Source organism: Seriola dumerili, unplaced genomic scaffold (genome assembly GCF_002260705.1).
Source record: "Seriola dumerili isolate Sdu_G_001 unplaced genomic scaffold, Sdu_1.0 BDQW01000258.1, whole genome shotgun sequence".
NCBI classification, from domain to species: Eukaryota; Metazoa; Chordata; class Actinopteri; order Carangiformes; family Carangidae; genus Seriola; species Seriola dumerili.
This window is the reverse complement of record NW_019174513.1, coordinates 278699-298010: the sequence shown is the minus strand read 5'-3', so window position 1 is coordinate 298010 and position 19312 is coordinate 278699. Positions and strand designations below refer to the sequence as shown.

The window sequence follows — 19312 nt, the reverse complement described above, 5'->3', positions numbered from 1 at the left end:
AGAAAATTAACATTTAATCTACAGGAGTGTTTGTCAGATCATAGCTCTAGTCTCATTGACCTCCTCCTGCAGGAATAAGAATAGTTTATCCTCCTTTTCCATTTATATTGTGGGGACACACAGTCCACTAGCACACAATATTGATATGTATTGACATGATATTGGTTTGATTCCACTCACAGATGTAGTAGTACTCCTGTCCAACGTGGAACTCGTAGCCCAGCGAGAAGGCGCTGTAGCGCTGGAACTTCTCGGAGAACTTGATGGGTGCGTGGGGGGCGTGAGGCCGGTTACACTCCCACCTCTTGAAGCCCAGCTGGGGGTCACAGTTCCTGTAACCACGGTAACTGACCATGTAGAGGACGTACTGCTCTCCGGTGCCAACCATGCGCTGGCTATCATTGTAATGAGGGCAGTAGATGTCCAGGTAGTCGTTGACGTTCACCTGCATTGTGTAGCCTTCCCTGCGCAGACTGGAAACACACAGAGATTATATCAGTATACATTTGAACAATGACTTCCTCTGTACCCTTAATCAAAGGGTTTCATGTTGACATTAAACATTACTGCATATCCACACCGTTCTCATCTTTAACAGGCACACGCAACAAAACACAGGATAATGTGCTACCAGGAAATGCACAACTTTTATATTCACAAATGTGACAATAAACAGTGTTGTTAGTACGGCACACAAAATGTACACAATGCTTTTCACTAAACGCTATTATTTTAATAAACTCACACAGTCGTGTTTTCTCCATTAGCACACACGCACACACACGCACACACACACACACACACATACACACACACACACACACACACACACACACACAATTTAGCTGCATTTTTGTTTCGCCATAGTTTCCATAAAGTTCCACATTTTGCATTTTTGCTGTTAACTGGCACTAATTCCAATTACACACACACCATTTTTAGACACACACACATTTCTGGCATTAACGCAACACTCCCTGTCACATACATCACTGCAGAGAGAGCTTAACATCTCACGTTGTTGTAAGGTATGTTGTGTTTCAGATGCTTGCTGCTTGAATGTTCACCCAGGGGTCAAACAGATCTTTGTTTGAGAGTTATCCAGTTATTAATAACACAAAAGCAGGTGAGTGTGTGTGTGTGTGTGTGTGTGTGTGTGTGTGTGTGTGTGTGTGTGTGTGTGTGTGTGTGTGTGTGTGTATCTGAGGCTGCAGGGCTGCTGCATGCAGAGAATGCGGAGCTGGCTCTTCAGTATGGACTCAAGGCCCCAGGGCCACAGCTCCTTCTCCTGGTGTCAGCGTAGCGTTGTCCCCTAACCCCAGTGCTCGTACATCAACCTGAGAGCAACGTTGCGCTCACGTCAGCCGTCAACGTCGTGGCCACGTCCCCCCATCCCCCCCCCGCCGCCCAAAGCTCATATATCAGCGTCAACCCTAAAAAAGACTCGGCTTGACAGGAAGATAAGGTCTGATTCTGTGTGAGCGTGTGTATGTGTGTGTAGACGTGTGTGTAGTTTGTGTGACAAAGTGAAATAGATTCTTTCCTGACATCCAAAAGCCCTCTTTTTCTCCCCATCACAGACACGGGCCCATATCTGTGTGACAGAGACAGGTTGCAGTTGTAAATCATACACACACCGATGAGCATGTGCACGCGCACACACAAACAGACAGACACACACACACACATTCTCAGATGTTCTAGTGGTGACACCATAAAATCACAAGGGGGCAGCAGTGTGTCATCCCCAGCCTGATGCTTCCTCTCTACCTCTTTGCCAGTTCTAGGTCATGTCTCCAGGGAGATTATTATTCAATTATTAAATGAAGATCGAAACACTGTTCCCAATGTCTCCCTCTCTCCATCATTTCTTACTGCGCTCTTCAAATCCTTCCTGAATTTGTCTTTTTCTCCCTGCTCTCCATTTCTCTCCTCCCTTTCTTTCAGAGCAACATGAACGCAAGATTAATTGTTCGACATCTTTTTCCTCTCCTCTCCTCTCTTCTCCTCTCTCCTCTCCTCTCCTCTCATTACATCATTTACTAGCCTGCAGAAGAGATTTACTTCTTGTGGTATTAGTGGCAGAAAAAAGCGTAAAATGCTTCAAGGGAACTATATTTATAGTGAATGCAAAAAAGAGAGAGAGGGAGATATGGAGAGCGAGAGAGAAAGAACATGAGTGAGGGATGAGTTTGGTTCCACCAGGGAGGCGTGAATGCAAATTGAGTAAAAAAGCAGTGAGAGCCAGAACGGAGCAGACAGAAAAAAAAAAAAAAAGGAGGCGGTTGGAGAGTTTTACGCTACCAAAGAAAAGCACGTTCTCCGAGATGAAGGGATAATGGGAGAAAAGAAAGAGAGAAAAATGAGGGGGAGGGCAGCTCGGAGCATCTTGAGTAATCTGAAAGCAAATCACTTCTCAAAGATAAAAGCTGGCTTTAGGATTCCCACTGTGTACGTGTGTCTATTTGTATGTCTATGTGTGCACCTGCTTCGGTTTGTGTGTGTGTGAACAAGCGTCTCTATGTGTGATATCAAAGCGTATCACCTCAAGCTGCCAACTTTTTATATCAGTGTGACATATTTAAGGTGTGTGTCTTTGACATAAATTCACACAAAAACAAAAACAAACACTAAACATCCAATCCAACTAAAACTAAATCCACTCTCATGTAAAAAAGTGGCATCGCAATCCCTTAACGTTGAATTAATCCATCTGAGACCACAATATGTTTTAGTTTCAAGGTCGTGGATAATCAGAAAATCAGATGCGGCCAATTGCAGAGGGAGTAAAACCATTGTTTTTAATCTTTTACCTCTGCAGTCTCATTTGTATGTGACAATGATTTCGCATTAGCAGGAAGTTGCATCAAACAAAACGCTCCTTAATTGCCCCTAAGTTGCATCAACAACTTCGCATTAAATCATGTACAGAGCTTTGTGCAGGTAATAAAATCTGTGTTTGAGACAAGCCATCAGGACCAGCGCGGGGCTGGGCTGTTATTCTGGTTTAGTGGCCACACTGCTATTGGTCATGTGACATCCTCTGGCACACAAAAACTCTCTGCCCTACACATGCAGGAATGGGCTGCAAAGTATGGCCCTGGCTTGAAGTGCGGTTTTGTATTACAAGTCATGATGTTCATCTGTGCCAGTTGGCCAAGTTCTGTGTTTTTAACAAATTGCGTTTTGTGCTGTGAGTGAGCAAAAAAAAAAAAAAAAACTCTACAACATGATGCAATCCAATACAACAGTTCAGTACAAACTATTTGAAACGTACAGTAACTGTTGCATCCATCGCTGGTACCCAGTCACTGTAGTAACAAAACAGAACACAGTATAACAAAAATAAGGCCTGTTGGTGTATTCACTTATAGTTAAGAATAATGTGCAGTTTAACTTTGACTTTGCATTGATAGATATCAGAAATGACTCCAGTCAGTTCCACAAGGTGAGATACACAGATCCTGCTTTTGGCTTGGTGCTTTGTGTATAATCCAGACTGGAGGTCTTGACGAGGTGGAAGAAAAAGTGAGACTGATCCGTGTTTACACAGTAAATTATATAGAATGTGACTGTCGCTGTGTCAGAGAGGTGTTGATTCAACTTCTAATTCTGAGGCTGTTGTTTTTGTTTTTGTTGTTGTTCTACTGGGCTGCATAATCTGGTGGTGTGTCTGGAATTTGAGCGCCTGCAGTGCATGTCAATAAGTTCAAAAAATATATTATGCAGTCCCATTCAACAACACAGTCACAAAATGAACCAGAAAATACAGTAACCGAACGTACTCGTCTTATTGTACAAGTCATTTTTTAATTAATTAAATATTTATTAAATAGAAATGTTGTTGTTTTAATTGAATGAAAGCTCCACGAACTGACCACACTGTGACTTCAATTTAAGTGTTTATGCTCATCATTTAAGTGAAGCAGTTAGATATAAACTGTCTGTTGGGGATGTGCCTCTTTCTTTCGTGCAAAGTTGGTGTGACAGCTTCATACAATCGCAATCACATTATTCCTTCAGTCTGCTTCAAGACAAAAGAGAATGTAATAAATATTTTATTTTAAAAAGCTTGTTTCCCAAAAAATTGTGAATAAAAATCCATTCTGACTGAAAGGCCTTTTTCCGGAGGCTCTTTTTTATTCCCCCTTTATGACACTGGAGTTTATTGGATAGTAATGCTCCCCGAAAACTCTAAATAAAGAGAGATGGAGAGACACAAAGGTGGAGTAGCTTATGAGACATCATGATGTGTTGCTGTCCTCTGCTCTTTCCCGATGCCTCCCTCTCCTTTTGTGTTGGATCACCACTAATTTCCTCTCTCAAAAGTGATACCTGGCTCCTTGAATCTGATGGCAGCGAGAGCGCAGAGATGGAGCGGGACACTTTTTTATTAACAACACAACTCGGAGGAGCCGAACCAGCGGCTTAGAAGAAAAGAAGAACGTTTCTATACAGATCCATCGGAGGGATGGAGCGATGGAACGACGGAGAGAGAGATGGGAGGATTTATAGGATGAGACGAGGGGTAGTCGGGGTTAAAAGCTGCAGAGTCTGGCCACCAGGGAGCGTGGGGGTGATAGCGGGAGGGAGCGAGAAGAAGCAACAGCTAAGAGCAAGATCAAAGTGGGCCTGGATCAATGTCACTACTGTAAAATCACATCAGAGGGTGTGAGAGGGAGGGAGAGAGAGAGACAGAGAGAGAGTATGTTGCCTATATAAATGCAACATAATGCCACAGAGTTACCCCCCGCCTCACTATTATCTGCCCGGCCTGTTGGAGCACCACATAAATAAAGCACTTTGACAGTAACAGCAATCATTCCTCTTTGTTCTCTGTTGGTAAAATGGTAGATTTTGTAAAGAAGGGGGGGGGGGTCTGGGCAGTGGGGCCAGTGACTGTAGCTGTCCCCTCCTCATAGCATGGTGTTATACTGAATATATAGCACATCGGTCAACTTACCACTTCATTATTTACATGGTTACTTTATTGTGGACAATTTGTCTTGTGTGCCCAGACCTATCGCCACTATTACGCTTTGCCACCAGTCTGAATATGTGTAAAAAATGTTTGAATTATCTAGGTGAGATAGATGAAAGCTCACCAATGCTAAATATTCTCAGGTGGGAAATGTTACTTATTAAAACACGTTTTGCACATGGCTTATTAAACCTTCTTGTCATGACAGGTCAGCGAATGTACAAGAATGTCCCTTAATAGCAACATTTAAAATAATCCCATTAGTGACCTTGCAAATTGCCATGGAAACCGGGAGAGGAAAGGCATAAGGAAGCACGATGCAAGAGTCAGCCACAGTGGGAGACTTGGGGAGGCTCAGCTCAGCAAACCAAGGTCCAGTTAGCGAAGTGGCTAACTACTTTAACCCCAAATAACAAGTTTGAACTTTTCCTAATAAATAGCTCTTAATTGTTTTAGTACTAATAAGTCTTTTCAAAGTAGGAAAAGTAAAGGTGTAAACAATGAAATGAATGATGGCTGAGTTCCATTTAGCTGCGTGCGTACCGACTCACTGTCACACTGTCATGTCTTGCTGTGACACCTGAAGAGAACGAAGCCACTGGTGATGTTATTAGTGCTTTTCCTGCTGGGAAAAGTCAAAATGTCGACTGTGAAAAAGGCCTGATGCTGGGTTTTTTTTTTTTTTTAATTACTAAGGAAGCTAAGTTTTATTTTTACAGTTATTTCCAATGCCCAACAATGAGTTCATCATCTACATACACATGCAAGTTTTAGCTTTTGCTGTCCAAAAACAATAAAAAGTGAAAGTTACTTATTTCAAACAGTATTATAATTTCTAATTTTGTCAAGTAACTGTGTGTTGGCAGCACAGGTTGACACTGACTGATCACTTACATATTTAACGACGTATCAATAATAATAATAATAATATGACCAGTGCGTTTTCTTACAGGGAGATTCTTATTTATGATGAATATTGGCCTTTTTGTCTCTATCTTCTCTCAGTTATTGTTATTTTGTCTCCTTCTAGGTTTTTGACAGTGTGATGTTATTGATTATAGATTTTATTTTTAAAAAGTGGAATGTGTGAATTATCTCAACGAGTTTAATTCACCTAAATGAGAGTGTGAGCAGGAATTTCGTGCCATGTTTTTGTCTCTTGTAAGACTTCTGCCATTTTGTTGAACTGATGCATCAGCATCTGAATTTTCTTCTGATCAGAGACGACGCTTGCTGCCAACTGCCACAGTGAAATGTCAGCGTACACATGGACACAGAGATAATTCAGGTGTCCAAGCTTTTGTGTTCTTTCTAACTATGAAGTACTCAATGATCAAAAGTAAAGGACCATGGGTGGCTGATTGGGTTGCAAGAGTATAAGTGTCAGTGACTGTGAGCATCAGCAGACTGCCAGAAAAACATGCATGCCAAGATAAATCAAGGTTAAAGAAAATCAAAGGAGACACTTGTGATGGGCACAAGGTTGGGCTGGATTAAAACTTGTCCAGCAGTGTCACAAATGATTGCCAATCAGGACTTAAAAGCCACTCTGCCTCCTGAGGCCAGAATTCTTAATCCCATCTCACTTCGGTACAGAGATGCTAACATTGTTGCGGGAGGACTCCAATCAGCCAGCAGAGCGGGAGTTATAATTGAATGGCTCCCCCATCGAATGGAGACGCGCAGAGATCTGTAGCATCAATGAGGCCCTCATCAAACACAGACAGGAGTCCTTCCTGCTGTATACTCCTCTTCCTTCTCCCTCTGCTCTGACTGTCTGTCTTTACCTCCATTTATTCTCTCGTGATGTTTCTAAGTTTGCTCGAGAGAAATCATGCAGACAAGGGTTAAAAGAAGAACTTGAGTGTATGATATATGCCCCTTAGTGGTGCCATCTAATTCAATATTGGTTAGCATTGAAGATTTTGATACGCGTGACTGCCGGTGAAATAAGAGCACCACCTTTCTCTGTTCACAGCTGCCGTCTCTTTCTGTTCTTTTCCTCTCCATCCCTCCATCATATCCCCCTGGACTAAAGGAGGAACATGCATGTGTGTGTGTGTGTGGGCTATTGTGTGTGCGTGTGTGGAGGTGTGTGGGTGGGTGAGTGGGGGTGGGGGGGGCGTTGTAAGGGGTCTGATAGGGTGTAGTGGTTGAGTAGGTTCTAAATTCTCACCATTTAAATCAATACCTGTCTAGAGTGTGTCCAACAGACTGGAATATGCTGCCTTCTCTCAAGGCCACTACACACACACTCTCTCTCTCTCTCTCTCTCTCTCTCTCTCTCACACACACACACACACACACACACGCACACACAAAGTCCTGCCCTGCAGAGCGATGGTTCATCATTGGTAATTGATCAAAGTATTACAGCGAGCAGGGTTTCTTGCCAAGCAGCCTCACACTCAGCACTGACATGATCCCATAACACGAGGAGCATTCTCCAAATCTCTCTCTCTCTCGATTTCCATCCTTCTCTCACATCTTCTCCCTCGTTTGCCTCAGTTTTCTGCTCTCGTCCCTCTTCTCTCTCATGCTCTTAAACACTTTTTCTCTTTCCCCTCCTTCTCTCCTTTCTCCATCCATCATCCTCTCCCTCTCTCTCTTCCTCTCCGCCCGTGGATATTGACTGTGTGATGTGAGAGAGAGAGAGAGAAAGAGAGAGAGTGTACCAGCAGCATGAAACCTAATGGCAGGCGTTATTAGCCCCTTTGAAACGAGCTGTCTCGCTTTCACACAGCCCCCCACCCTCCCGTTCAACAGACACACTCCCGAGCCATTACGCGCACAAAGAGCATGTTCCCATGCACATGTATGTTTTTGCAATCAATCATACATGCTTTACTTTGTGGGTTTTGTGTGAGCGCACACGACACAGATGGATGGGTGTGAAGAAAAGAAAATGAACAACTGCGCAAAACAGCAGATGACGAAAGCCAAGGCCGAAACACATGCGGAATAAGTAGACAAAGAGAAAAAAGGAAAAAAAAAAAGAAAAGCCAGTGGAGATCAGACACGTGGGCAGATGAAAGGATGAACGACACAAACGGGAAGGAGGAAAGACAGAACACTTCGATTAAGAAAAATGTTGTTTAACCTGTGAATAAGACCAGCACTTGTGGTCTTTACCTTAATTTGCGTGTTTATTGATTTTGTTTTCAACTTTAATTTATCGTCTCTTTCACCACCATCCCACCCACGCGGCCTATTTTATGCTCCAAAGGGTTTCTTCACTTTAAGGCATCTTCTATCCCTCAAACCCCAAGTGTCATTCACTATACTTTTCTGCCAACACCAAGCAATCTCTCTCTCTTATTCTATCACTTTGCTCCCACCAATCCTTCCTGGGCCACTCTATCCCTCTGTGTCCTTACATCTCCCTCTGTCTCTGTTCCCAAAGCCCTTACAAGAGCAAGAGTGATTCCATCAGACACTGTGCCAGCAGAGGCAACACAGAGAAGAGAAAGAGAGTGTATGTTCCCTAAGCTCTCCCATGATTGATAGTGATCCTGTCTGATGGCTGTGTATAGACTCAGCACTCAGTGAGACATTACCCTCTGACCCAGCTATTGATTCTTGCAATGGGCTGCCCCGAACACACAACACTAGCCCTGACCCTGCCCGTGTGCAAACCACAGACACACACAAAAAAAAAAAAAATGCACACATATACACACACACACACACACACACACACACACACACACACACCCGCCTGTGTGTACAGTCCCTACAGATTGATAGTTTGGCGGCGTCCTGTGAAACCTGATCAATCTGCTGCATAACAATCATTCTCCCCTGCCTGCCTCAGCCCACTTCCTGGCCGAGTCACATGGCACCTGTGTCCCGCTGACTGATGTGTTTGGGTCAGGGTCTGGAGGCTTGGATGTCAGGGCTGCGGAGAAAAGAGCTCCAGCGCTCGTATACACCGTTCTCGACAACAACAACAACATTACTCAGATCTCTCTCCTGAGCCACATTTAATAAGTGATCCGGGGCAAGAAACAGCGCTTGCCAGGCAGAAGGACAATGTGGAATAGGAAGTAGCGCAATCCATCAAGCAGACCTGGGTCAGATAGCATTTGCAAATCTTCCTGCACTTGCTTTAACCTACTTGACCTGCGAGGTGGGTGGGGTCTGCCATATAAAAGATATCAGCTGCTAAAGGAAAGTGTCTAAAACTCACTTTGCGTCTCTTCTGTGCTGTGTGTGTGTGTGTGTGTGTGTGTGTGTGTGTGTGGCCAACTTAGCTAATGCAAGAAAAACTACACCATATCAAGCACTTCAAACGGGGTAAAACAAAGGCTCAGAATGATTTGCAGCCGTTATTTGACCCATGTCCGATATCACAGCGAAGTTAAACATGGAAAGGATATTTTCGCCACTGAAAGTCCAAGGAGGCGAAACCAGAAAGAAAAGCGAGACAGAGAGGAGTGCCAACTGAGCTCCAGCCTAATGGGCTTCCAAGACAAAACCACAGCTGGCTTTCAACATTAGTCTCCATGACGACAGAAGAAGCCCTAGCTGTGGGGCTATTGTACCAAAAAAAAGGGGGGCTACAGGGGTTCATTGCTTTGTGCAAAAACCCATCTATCCCCTCTTTATCCACCATCTCTCCTCTGTCTCTCTAATGGCTAATTAAGTACCACTTATTACTATTTCACATTATCACAAATCATCAGTTATTACTGTGGCAAATTCTGTTTTTCACCGTTTTCAGGGGGAGACCTTTTTTTTTTTTTTTTAGTACATCTGAGATTGGTTGAAAAATAAACAAAGAATAAAGGCTAAAAGCAGAGGGGGAGAGCAGGGGCGTGTTACTAAGGGCGACAGGCAAAATCTGAATTGGTCATGTACTGTACGAGCAGCTAGACGTGCAGCTCTGTGTGCCTTCTCCTGTGGCTAAATGGGACATCCAAAGGTGAAATAAGGACAGAAGTGAATATTTTATTAAAGTTTAGACGCTGTTACTTCAGTTACGTCGCTCTCCAAAAAAAAAAAAAAAAGGCACCATTCTAAAAGTCTGCTATCAGCTATTTAATATTCATCTGTCCAACCGTTTAATTTGCTCCGAAAGAGACAAAAACAGCGTGCAACAAGGCCAGAAACAAAACAAGCCGGTTCTGTTACTCTCAGGCAAAGACAGATGGATAAACACACACTCATACACGCTCTCACACACGCACACACGGGCACACAAGGGCAGTGAGATAAATAGTAGACTTGATAGGACAAGCAGGCACCAGCATGAAGTCTTTAAGTGTTTAAATGCATCTGGGTATTCTTCTCAGATAGAAGATGACACCGAGCTCTAACAGTTCAAGCATTATGGATGTTCTATTAATGCACTGTGACGTGTGGAATTAATTAAGTGTATTCACATATATTCCGTCACAAAGGGCTGAAATTAAAGCATGCAGATTGAGACACAATGCTAATCTAAGCGATACGTGCTCAATTACCCATTTAGGAAAATAATTTCCTTGCATGGAATCATTGGAGTAAAACACCGAAAGGAGAACAGGAAAAACGCATCATGCATTCAAAAAGACAAAAAAGAAAATGTTCAGGCTCACTTCATCTCCAGAGTTTTCTATTTTTATTCTTTATCAAAGCAGGGCATAAAAGACAAGCAGAGCACAGATGTTTCAGTGCTGAGACCTTCCCCGGTGCACAGGCCAGCGTGATAACGGAAACAAAAAGATTTTCGCTGGGTGATGAACGAGCCAAATCTCCATCAATGCCAGATTTTAACTCCATTAAAATCCAAAACACAATGGGCTTAGAAGTGGTGATACATTCAAGAGTGGAAACTTTGACTTTGTGCAGCATTACTCAATGCTGGGGGGGGGGGGGGGGGGTGTTGAACAGATGCAGCTGTAAGCTTTGGGTCAGAATCTTCAATCAGTCTTTCCTTCTAACCAGGCATGAGAAATGTTTTCAGCCAACACTGGGCTCTGAGTCCAGGCCCTGCTGCATGATGTCTCCCTCGCCCGCCAGTAAATGACCTGTCAGAAGCGTACGATTCTGCAAAGCTCGTGAGAGTCGATATAAACAATGACAGCGTGAAAGTAGAGCAGGACAATGAGGAATCATATTAGCTTGTGGACAGGCGACGACAGGCCACATGCTCCTCCGTGGCACGGCAACTGAAATGTAAATAAATTGAGGTGTAGATGAAGAAAACCTGTTGGTCTACGATTACTCACATTAACATCGAAATCCAGCTTTTTCTTACAAGCTTCTGCACCTGAGTGTGAGTGTGTGTGAGTGCGTGCGTGTGTGCGTGTGTGTGTGTGTGTCAGTATTCCATGATGTGGCTGACTCTCTCCACTGAACATAGCAGACTCTGTCAGACTCGACAGTCTATCAGTGGAACATCCCTCTCCCGTTTCCCTCCCCTCTCTCTCTCTCTCTCTTTCCCTCTTTCTACCCCCCCCTACTATCACTCACTCAGCCCTACTCTCCTCCTCTGTCTCTCCATCCTTATCACTGTCCTTCCATCTGTCTCTCGTTCAATTTTTCATTTCAGGTTCAATCTTTTTGATGTCCTCTCACTCCTCCTCCGACGACACCTCTCCCTCCCTTTCAGTCTTCCTCTACTGGCCTGTCAATCTGTCGTCCCCGCCCTCCCCCTTTCTATCCCTCTCTCTCTCCGCCGCGAAGTCAATATGCCTCTCCATGTGGTGGCGACCTGTCAATCATCGTATGACAGTCAGCAAAATGTGCATTCATGTGGACCTTGTGTGTGTGCGCTTGTGTGGGGGCAGTTCTAAGCGGATTCTGAGAGCACGTGTGGCCAGCAGAATATTAGAAATGAAATGCGCCTGCACATCGAGATGACCAGATATCAGAAATTATACATCTTTTATCACTTTTGCACCAAATTACATGTTGTCACGTCCACGTCCTTCCAACTCCGTGCATTTTGGCGTGCAAAATGACAAGCAACTTCTAAGATACTGTATCATGGACTTGACAAAGCAATTCCACCGTGCCAAAAAGGGATTTTTCCCCCCATCTGTATTTGTGTGTGGGTGTACTGCATGTGTCTGTGCAGGCACAATGACTTACTGCTTTAATTTAAGTGGTAACGCACATAGACCTCCTTTATTTTTTATTATTTTGGCAACATCTTTCGCACTAAACTGATCATTGCTTACTGCAGGTGCTCTTGCCCGGCACTTTCTGTAGGTTTCCCTCTTTTCTTTCATTCTAACCTTTTAGCTCTTTATTCTGTTTATTCCAAAAACAAACCTCTGCAGCTGCCGGAAGCATAAAAGACATCACTTTCTGTGTGCCTAGGGGTATTTCTCAAGAAAGAACAGGAAATGAAAAAGGTATCGGTTGAATCACTATTGTGTTTTATAAATGGGAATGGAAAATAGCAAAGTCAGCATTTATTCAATGGAAGATAATGCAGGTTATTACTTTAACTCAACCACACTGCCCTTTGCTCTGAGTGACATGCAAACATGAACCAGTGACAACAGCTGTGTATCGTATGAGGCCCTCAAGGGTCCATTTAAGATCTGATAGTCTATGCCTGACATTAAGCTTTATGGATATGTAGGTGTCTTCCTGAAAGCCTTATGAAATGTTTTGTATTTATTTGTACTTGGGCGTTTATTCAAACGGGACAAAGCAGTGGGATGTGTATATGAGCTCTCATAAAGTCAGCCCACGTCCCAGTGCAACATCCTGGCCATATAAGCAATGCCTGCTCTGCTCTGCTTTGCTGCTGGAATATGAAATATGCATGGACCATAAAGAGCATATGGACCATCCGTCTCAATATCCGCTACACCAGACCATCAAAAAAGATCATTAAACGCAACACACACAGGCTCCCTCGCACGCACGTGTACACACAAAATGGCACATAAACATGCACTCCCACGTTGTGCATAATGGTTTATCAGTTTCAGAGCCAACTTTCTGCTGACAGTGCACACACAATAACGGGGCAAAGGCATGCGCGCGCACGCAGACACACGTGCGAACACACACCTCGGAAAAGGACAGAGGATTTGTCATTTGTGCACATTTGCCCACTTCAAATTTCTAGTCTTAATCTAAAGACATTACAAACAGCTGTCACATAATAACAGTGGGAAACAGTCTTCACATAGAGAAACATGAACATATGTCTTTGTTCCTCTGTCTATCACACACACACACACACACACACACACAAACATGTGTCACCCCTCTAAGCTGTCACTCTGTCTGTATTTTCTTTACCACACCTCTGTCAGGCTCTGTCGCTATCGGGCTCTCTGGCCCTCCGCTGCAGGGAATTAAACTTTAATGGACAGAAGAGACAGAGAGAGAGAGAGAGAGAGAGAGACAGACAGACGGACAGACAGATGGATAGATAGAAAAAGAAAAGGTGAGAGATGAGAGAAGAAGAGGGTGGAGATGAGGAAGAAATGCAGAGTGTCGCAGGAAGAGAGTAAATTCTCATTAACTCCAAGGTTTTACGGGACTACCAACTTAAAACCGACTACCACTGGGTGCGCACCACTGTATCCAAATCTACCCATCTGTCCTCCTTTATCGCTTCCTCTTCTTCCCTCACTCTCACTCTCTCTCTGTCTTCCTCCCTCCCTCCCTTTCTTTCTCTCACATCTCTCTAATCTCTTTCTAACTATAGTATGTGTCAGCGACGAGTCTGACACTAAGTCAGCATCATATTCTATCATCCATGCAGACAGAGACAGGAGCACACGCAAACAGGACAGCTACAAGACGGGTTTGGTCTTTATCTAATCTCTTTACTCCTTCAGCCCTTCCTTCGTTCCTTCCTTCCTTCATCCCTCCATCCCGCTTCCCCTAAAACGTGTCAGCAAAGGTGCAGCCACCATCAATCTGCTAATAGGCGCTGCTCTCTTGTTACTTCACACTACGACCCAAATAGCCCATTCCTGTCCGTGAAAAGCTCTCATCTTATTTGTAAGAATGAGGCAAGAATAAGGGTTGGACTAAATGCATGTGTGTACTTTTTTTTTGCCCGTGTCCAACCAAAAAAATTCAGTCTTTGTTTGTCGAACTCTTTCTGCAGGTATCGTTGGCTCGTTGCAGATGTATTTTTCTCCCGTTTTCTCAACGCAGAGACACAGGACTGTCCTGGATAACTGGACAGCAGAATACGTTTATGTTATTGCGGCCAATAGTCTGAGAAATCATGTTTTTTTCCATCAATTTGTTATGGGCGTATGACTCTAAATGCTACTGACAGCTGCTGGTTTTATGAAGAAGAAGCCAGTTGAAGGTGTGGAGTCGTAATCTGAAAGTAAACTGCTGAATTTAAACATAAATGTGTGTTTAAACAGAAAGCACATTTCCACCTACAAACTGTACGTTAGCCTAAACTCTTTCTCCGAATTCACAGCTAATCACGTCTTTTTGTTAACTTTGTTTGTAACCTTACCACCTCTAAAATCTGCTTCACAACATGTCTCCATTCTTCATTTTCTTATCACCTTTAGAGACACGCACAGCTAAATTTTAAGCTGCGTGACCGGATAGTAGGAGTGGTAATTGAGTTCTCTCCTGCTCTTTTTATGTAAAAAGGCTTTTACTTTAACTTTTCTTTTTTATTCAAGGAACCAGATTTTCTATCAATTTTCTATCTATCTTCTTATATAACTTATTTAACTAAGCTGCTAAACTTTTGTGCTGATGATTCAATCCAATCCCTGCGATGTGCTTCACCTCCTGGTCACCTGACGCTGCCTGAACTGAACTTACACTGACGCCAAAGTTCACCGCCCTTCAGTTGATACAATACACCTGCTACAGTGTAATTCCAGTGAACTGGATATGCCAAAAATACGAATGCAGCTCCAGTATACTGAGGAACTGTGACTGGTATCGTGCTGCCTTCTAGTATGAGATTTAAAAATACCTCTTTTGAAACCACATGTGCCACCTGCTCACCTCAGCTGCTGCGGAGCTCTTTTGACAGTCCGACTCCCTGCCTTGTTAACAGCACTTTGATCAGCCAATTTCAGGAATATGAAAAAATGCTGTTCTGTCTTGGGAGGCCGTTGTTGTGCCTTTATGGATGGCTGTGTGGATGTGTGCAGCTGGCTATGGATTAATGCTGTACGAGCTGGTGCCCGCGCGCCTTCGCAGATGTGTATAAGAACACAAACGGGCACAGCTGACATCACAGAAAAAAAAAAACACGAGAGAAAATGAATCAACAGCGTTTGCTATTTGACATTTCCATCCCCTCTGGCAAGGACTTTCTCCCTCGCTTACCGTCCTTACTCCCCTTCAAACACACTTTCTTTTTCAGTCTTTTCTGTCTCTGTTTGACATCACCTGTTCCTCTCGGCTCCTGCACCTCTCTGTCCTCCCTCTCTCTCTGTCTGCCTCTGCCAATCTATCCACCCTGGTGTAAAGTTGTAATCCTTTTCCCCCCTTTCTCTCCTGTCGTTTACTTCCCTCTCTATCTTAGTAATTATCTCTCTGCCCTGTCCCCTCGTTGCACCCCCTGTCATCCATCTATCTGCCTCTATGTAAAATATCTCCCATCTACTTTCACTTTCATACTCCATTTCTCATTCCCTGCCCTCCCTTATCTCACTGGGCTGACCCCTTCATCTCTCCCCTCCTTCCCTCCATCCTTCTATCTCTCCCCCTCTCATCAGTGCCCTCCTTCTGCCTGCCTGCCTCCATCTTTCCATCCCTCCTCCCGGTCACAGGCTGATTGAAATTCAAACCTGAGCTTTATTATCGGTCCGTTCGGTTGGTGATTTGCTTAGCACACATTCCCGTCCGAGGCCGTGGAGGTTGTGAGCAATCTGGCGTTGGGTGTTAAGAGAGAAGATAAAGCAACATCAGAGGCCGCAGCGGCCGACTCGTCCATCCATTAGTTTGCTGTAATGTTTATCATTACCACTGAGCTAACAGCAGCAGCAGCCAGCGCTCGCTCATCTGTCTGAACTCTGAACTTAGTTTGTCTCACAGAGGCTGAGTTAACTCTAAATGCGTCCACTCGTGCATTAAACTCTAAACTGCCCTTCCTGCTTCCTTCTTCTTCTCCTGTCTCTGCCACCTCCACCTATCCTCCTCGATTTCATCTTGTAAACCAGTTTTTCTCACCTTCTGTGCTCTGACTTCCTTTTTCTTAGTCAGAGGGAAGAGGAAGTGAATGAGAGACAGCGAGACAAGAAGAGGAAATGGTGATGGTTGGCATTAGGGCTGACAGGTGTCCATGTGTGTATAGTTAAAACTTATTCTTTCAAATCTAAATGTAGATTATTAATTAAATTTCTAGAAAATGTATTATATCATGACTGGTATTATACTATTCTGATATAAAATTATATATTCCATTATTTTAACAAGGGCTGTGATGATTTGTCAATCAATCATTACATCGATCCATAGAAAATTGACCAGCAACTATTTCGATAACTGATTTATCACCTTATAAGTTATTTTTCAGGCAAAAATACAGAAAAAAAAGAAAAGAAAAAAAGATGGTTCTCAGATTTCAAATGTGACAATGTTCAGCTTTGCTCGGTCTTACATCACAGTAAATTTAATATTTTAGTTTTCCTACTATTGGTGGGACAAACAAGACATCTGATGACATCACCTTGGGGAATTGTTTTTGTTCCAGTTTGTTTTCTGATGTTTTAAACCACAGAACTGATCAATAAAATCATCTGCAAATTTATCGACAATGAGAATAATCAATAGCTGCAGCCCTAATGTTATCTGTGTCACCCACCCCTGTATACAGCCTTTACATAATTGGGAAGATTAGGGTCAGAGTTGTTACACTCAGCACCTTCTAAAACTGGAGCAAATTAAGGTAAAGCTTTAGTGCCCACAACATTAGCTGTTAAGGAAGAGATGATAAGCAGATGGTGTGTGTGTGTGTGTGTGTGTGTGTGTGTGTGTATGTGTGTGTGTGTATGTGTGTGTGTGTGTGTGTTATGTAGGTACGAGAAAAGGGACATTTGTTTGCTAACATGCGTGAGCAGCAGACAGGTTACATACATATTTGCAGGTGTCACAGCTGCTCCTGCTGGCTGACTCGTCCTCATATGTGTGTGCCTACTTGTGTGTCAGTGTGTAAGTGTGAGTCAGTTAGTGTATCCACGTGGAATTGTCTGGCATGCGTGTGTATTATTCGTGAGACCGTCATGCGCAGGACAGCTGCTTCAAAGATGGCAGTGTGAGCTTTTGTTCTTTCTCTTCAATCAAAGTGCTTCCCTACAGCTCGGCCTGCCAGACAAAACCAAAGTCAGCCAACACTGGGCTTCAAGCTTGGTTCAGTCGGACTGGGAGACAAACAGAGAGGGCAAGAAACACACACACACATATACACAGGGAGAGAAAGAAAGAAAGAATGAGAGAGAGAGAGAGAGAGAGAGAGAGAGAGCTAGAGACGAAGAGAGAGACCTGTGGGTGAGAGGCCACGAGGTCTGTTTCTGTCTCTGGTGCAATGTGATGAAACCGGCAGGCAGCCAATCAGACATGACGATGAGCCAACCAGGGAATAACCTGCAGGTTAGCTAACACACACACACACACACACACACACACACACACACACACACACACACACACACACACACACACCCGCATGTGCTTGTTTGAATCGCAGCATTGTTCACTGAGGTCTAAGCAGAACTTTTCTTGATATCAAGTGTTGCATGTAGAAGGTAATTGGATTGGTTGTAATTGGTTGTGGTCGGCTGGTTTGAATAGCAAATGCTGGCTTTGCATAAACACACAAATTAAATCCTTGTTTATGTTGTGTGTCTATGTGCGCACATAACACACTACGCTGCTGCTGCTGTCATATCTGTTACTGTGCTGATTGCAAAAAAAAAAAAAAAACTCCCTAAGCTAATTTTTTTTGCTGGTGGTGAAATTGGCGAGGATGAGGAGTGAGTGATGTGTGGAACAAAGGATCAAGAGATGGACGGAGGAAGTGAGGGTGGTCAGTGGGAGAGAGAGAGAGACAGAGCGAGAGGCCAGAGAGGTCAGGGGGAAAAGGAAGGGGAGGGTGAGGGACTGCGTTGATGTTTCCAGCAGCATAAACCTTCAAGCTTGGCTAATGTTCTGTGTGTACGTGTGTGTGTGTGTGTGTGCCTGACCCTTTCTGAAGCAATGCGCCGTTACAATGAGTCACGATAGCTGTAACAAGGAACAGATTTGCTGTTCATTTATAAGTAGCAGGCCTGTGTGTGTGTGTGTGTGTGTGAGTGTGTGTACTAGATCACCCTGATGACTCTAAAGGTCTTCTACATGCCTGTGAACGCAGCAGCAGACAGTCCAGACACGTGTCTCATGCACAAACAGACGGACACAAACACACCCATCCGTGGTGTGTTATGAAAGACTAAATGAGACAAAGAAACTTCAGGTGTAGGAAACACACAACAATTTGGACTCCCACTGAGTACGAATGTGCAGTGTCAGCCTTCATGCCTCTGCCTCCCCTTTATTACCCCCTTGTCTCTCGCTTTCCACTTTCTCAACTTGTTAACTTTCCTCTCCACTTATTCACCCCCCCAGCACACCCACCCCCCACACCCCCCAACCCCTCAGCCACCTCCCTCTCCGTGCAGTTGTTACGGCAGAGAGGCGGCAGTCGTGTCATCATGTCTTCCCAGTGCAACTGCGCCTATATGATGTCATTTATACATCTCACTGCTCCCTCTGCCGTGCCTTTAAAAAGGGCTAAACGCACCATTTAACAATGACATGATGATGTTACCGTGTGTATGGTGTTTCGCAAGTGTGTGTGTTAAGTGCTACCAGTGACAACACACTAGTTCCATCTTTACATAACCATTGTGCAAGGAGCAAAGTGGGGCAGCCAGAGAGACAGTAAAACACTAGGAGTGTGTGTTGTGGCTTTTGGATACCCTGTTTTGCGTGCGTGCGTGTGTGTTTGTGTGTGTGTGTGTGTGTGTGTGTGTGTGTGTGTGTGTGTGTGTGTGTGTGTGTGTGTGTGTGTGTGTGTGTGTGTGTGTGTGTTTGTGTGTGTGTGTGCACCAGGGGTCAGATCGACAGGGAGATGTTTCAGGGAGAGAATCTCTAAAGAAATGGAGACAGGCAGGCAGTCTGGACAGAGAGAGGAGATGGAGGAAAGAGAGATTTGGTTCTTCATCTCCACCCCGCTCCATCCTCCAGCTTTTGTGCGAGAAAATCGATCCAGACCCTCTGTTGTCTGGGACATTTCATCTAGTTCTCGGGGCGGGTGACACTTTTCAGGGAAGCATGAAGAGAGGATGCACAGCTCCATCCCATCCGAAAGCCTTTAATTGGAACGTGTGACGTACACAAAGACGC

General features: G+C 44.1%; 1 protein-coding gene across 1 annotated transcript in view; it reads right to left on the bottom strand.

The window, feature by feature from the left end:
- The window catches only part of efna3 (ephrin A3), a 53933-nt gene that overhangs the window by 8561 nt on the left and 26060 nt on the right, over nucleotides 1-19312 (bottom strand). Inside the window, exon 3 of the mRNA XM_022756794.1 lies at nucleotides 181-473. Coding sequence (XP_022612515.1) covers nucleotides 181-473 — 293 coding nt within the window. The remainder of the gene's footprint in view (nucleotides 1-180; nucleotides 474-19312) is intronic.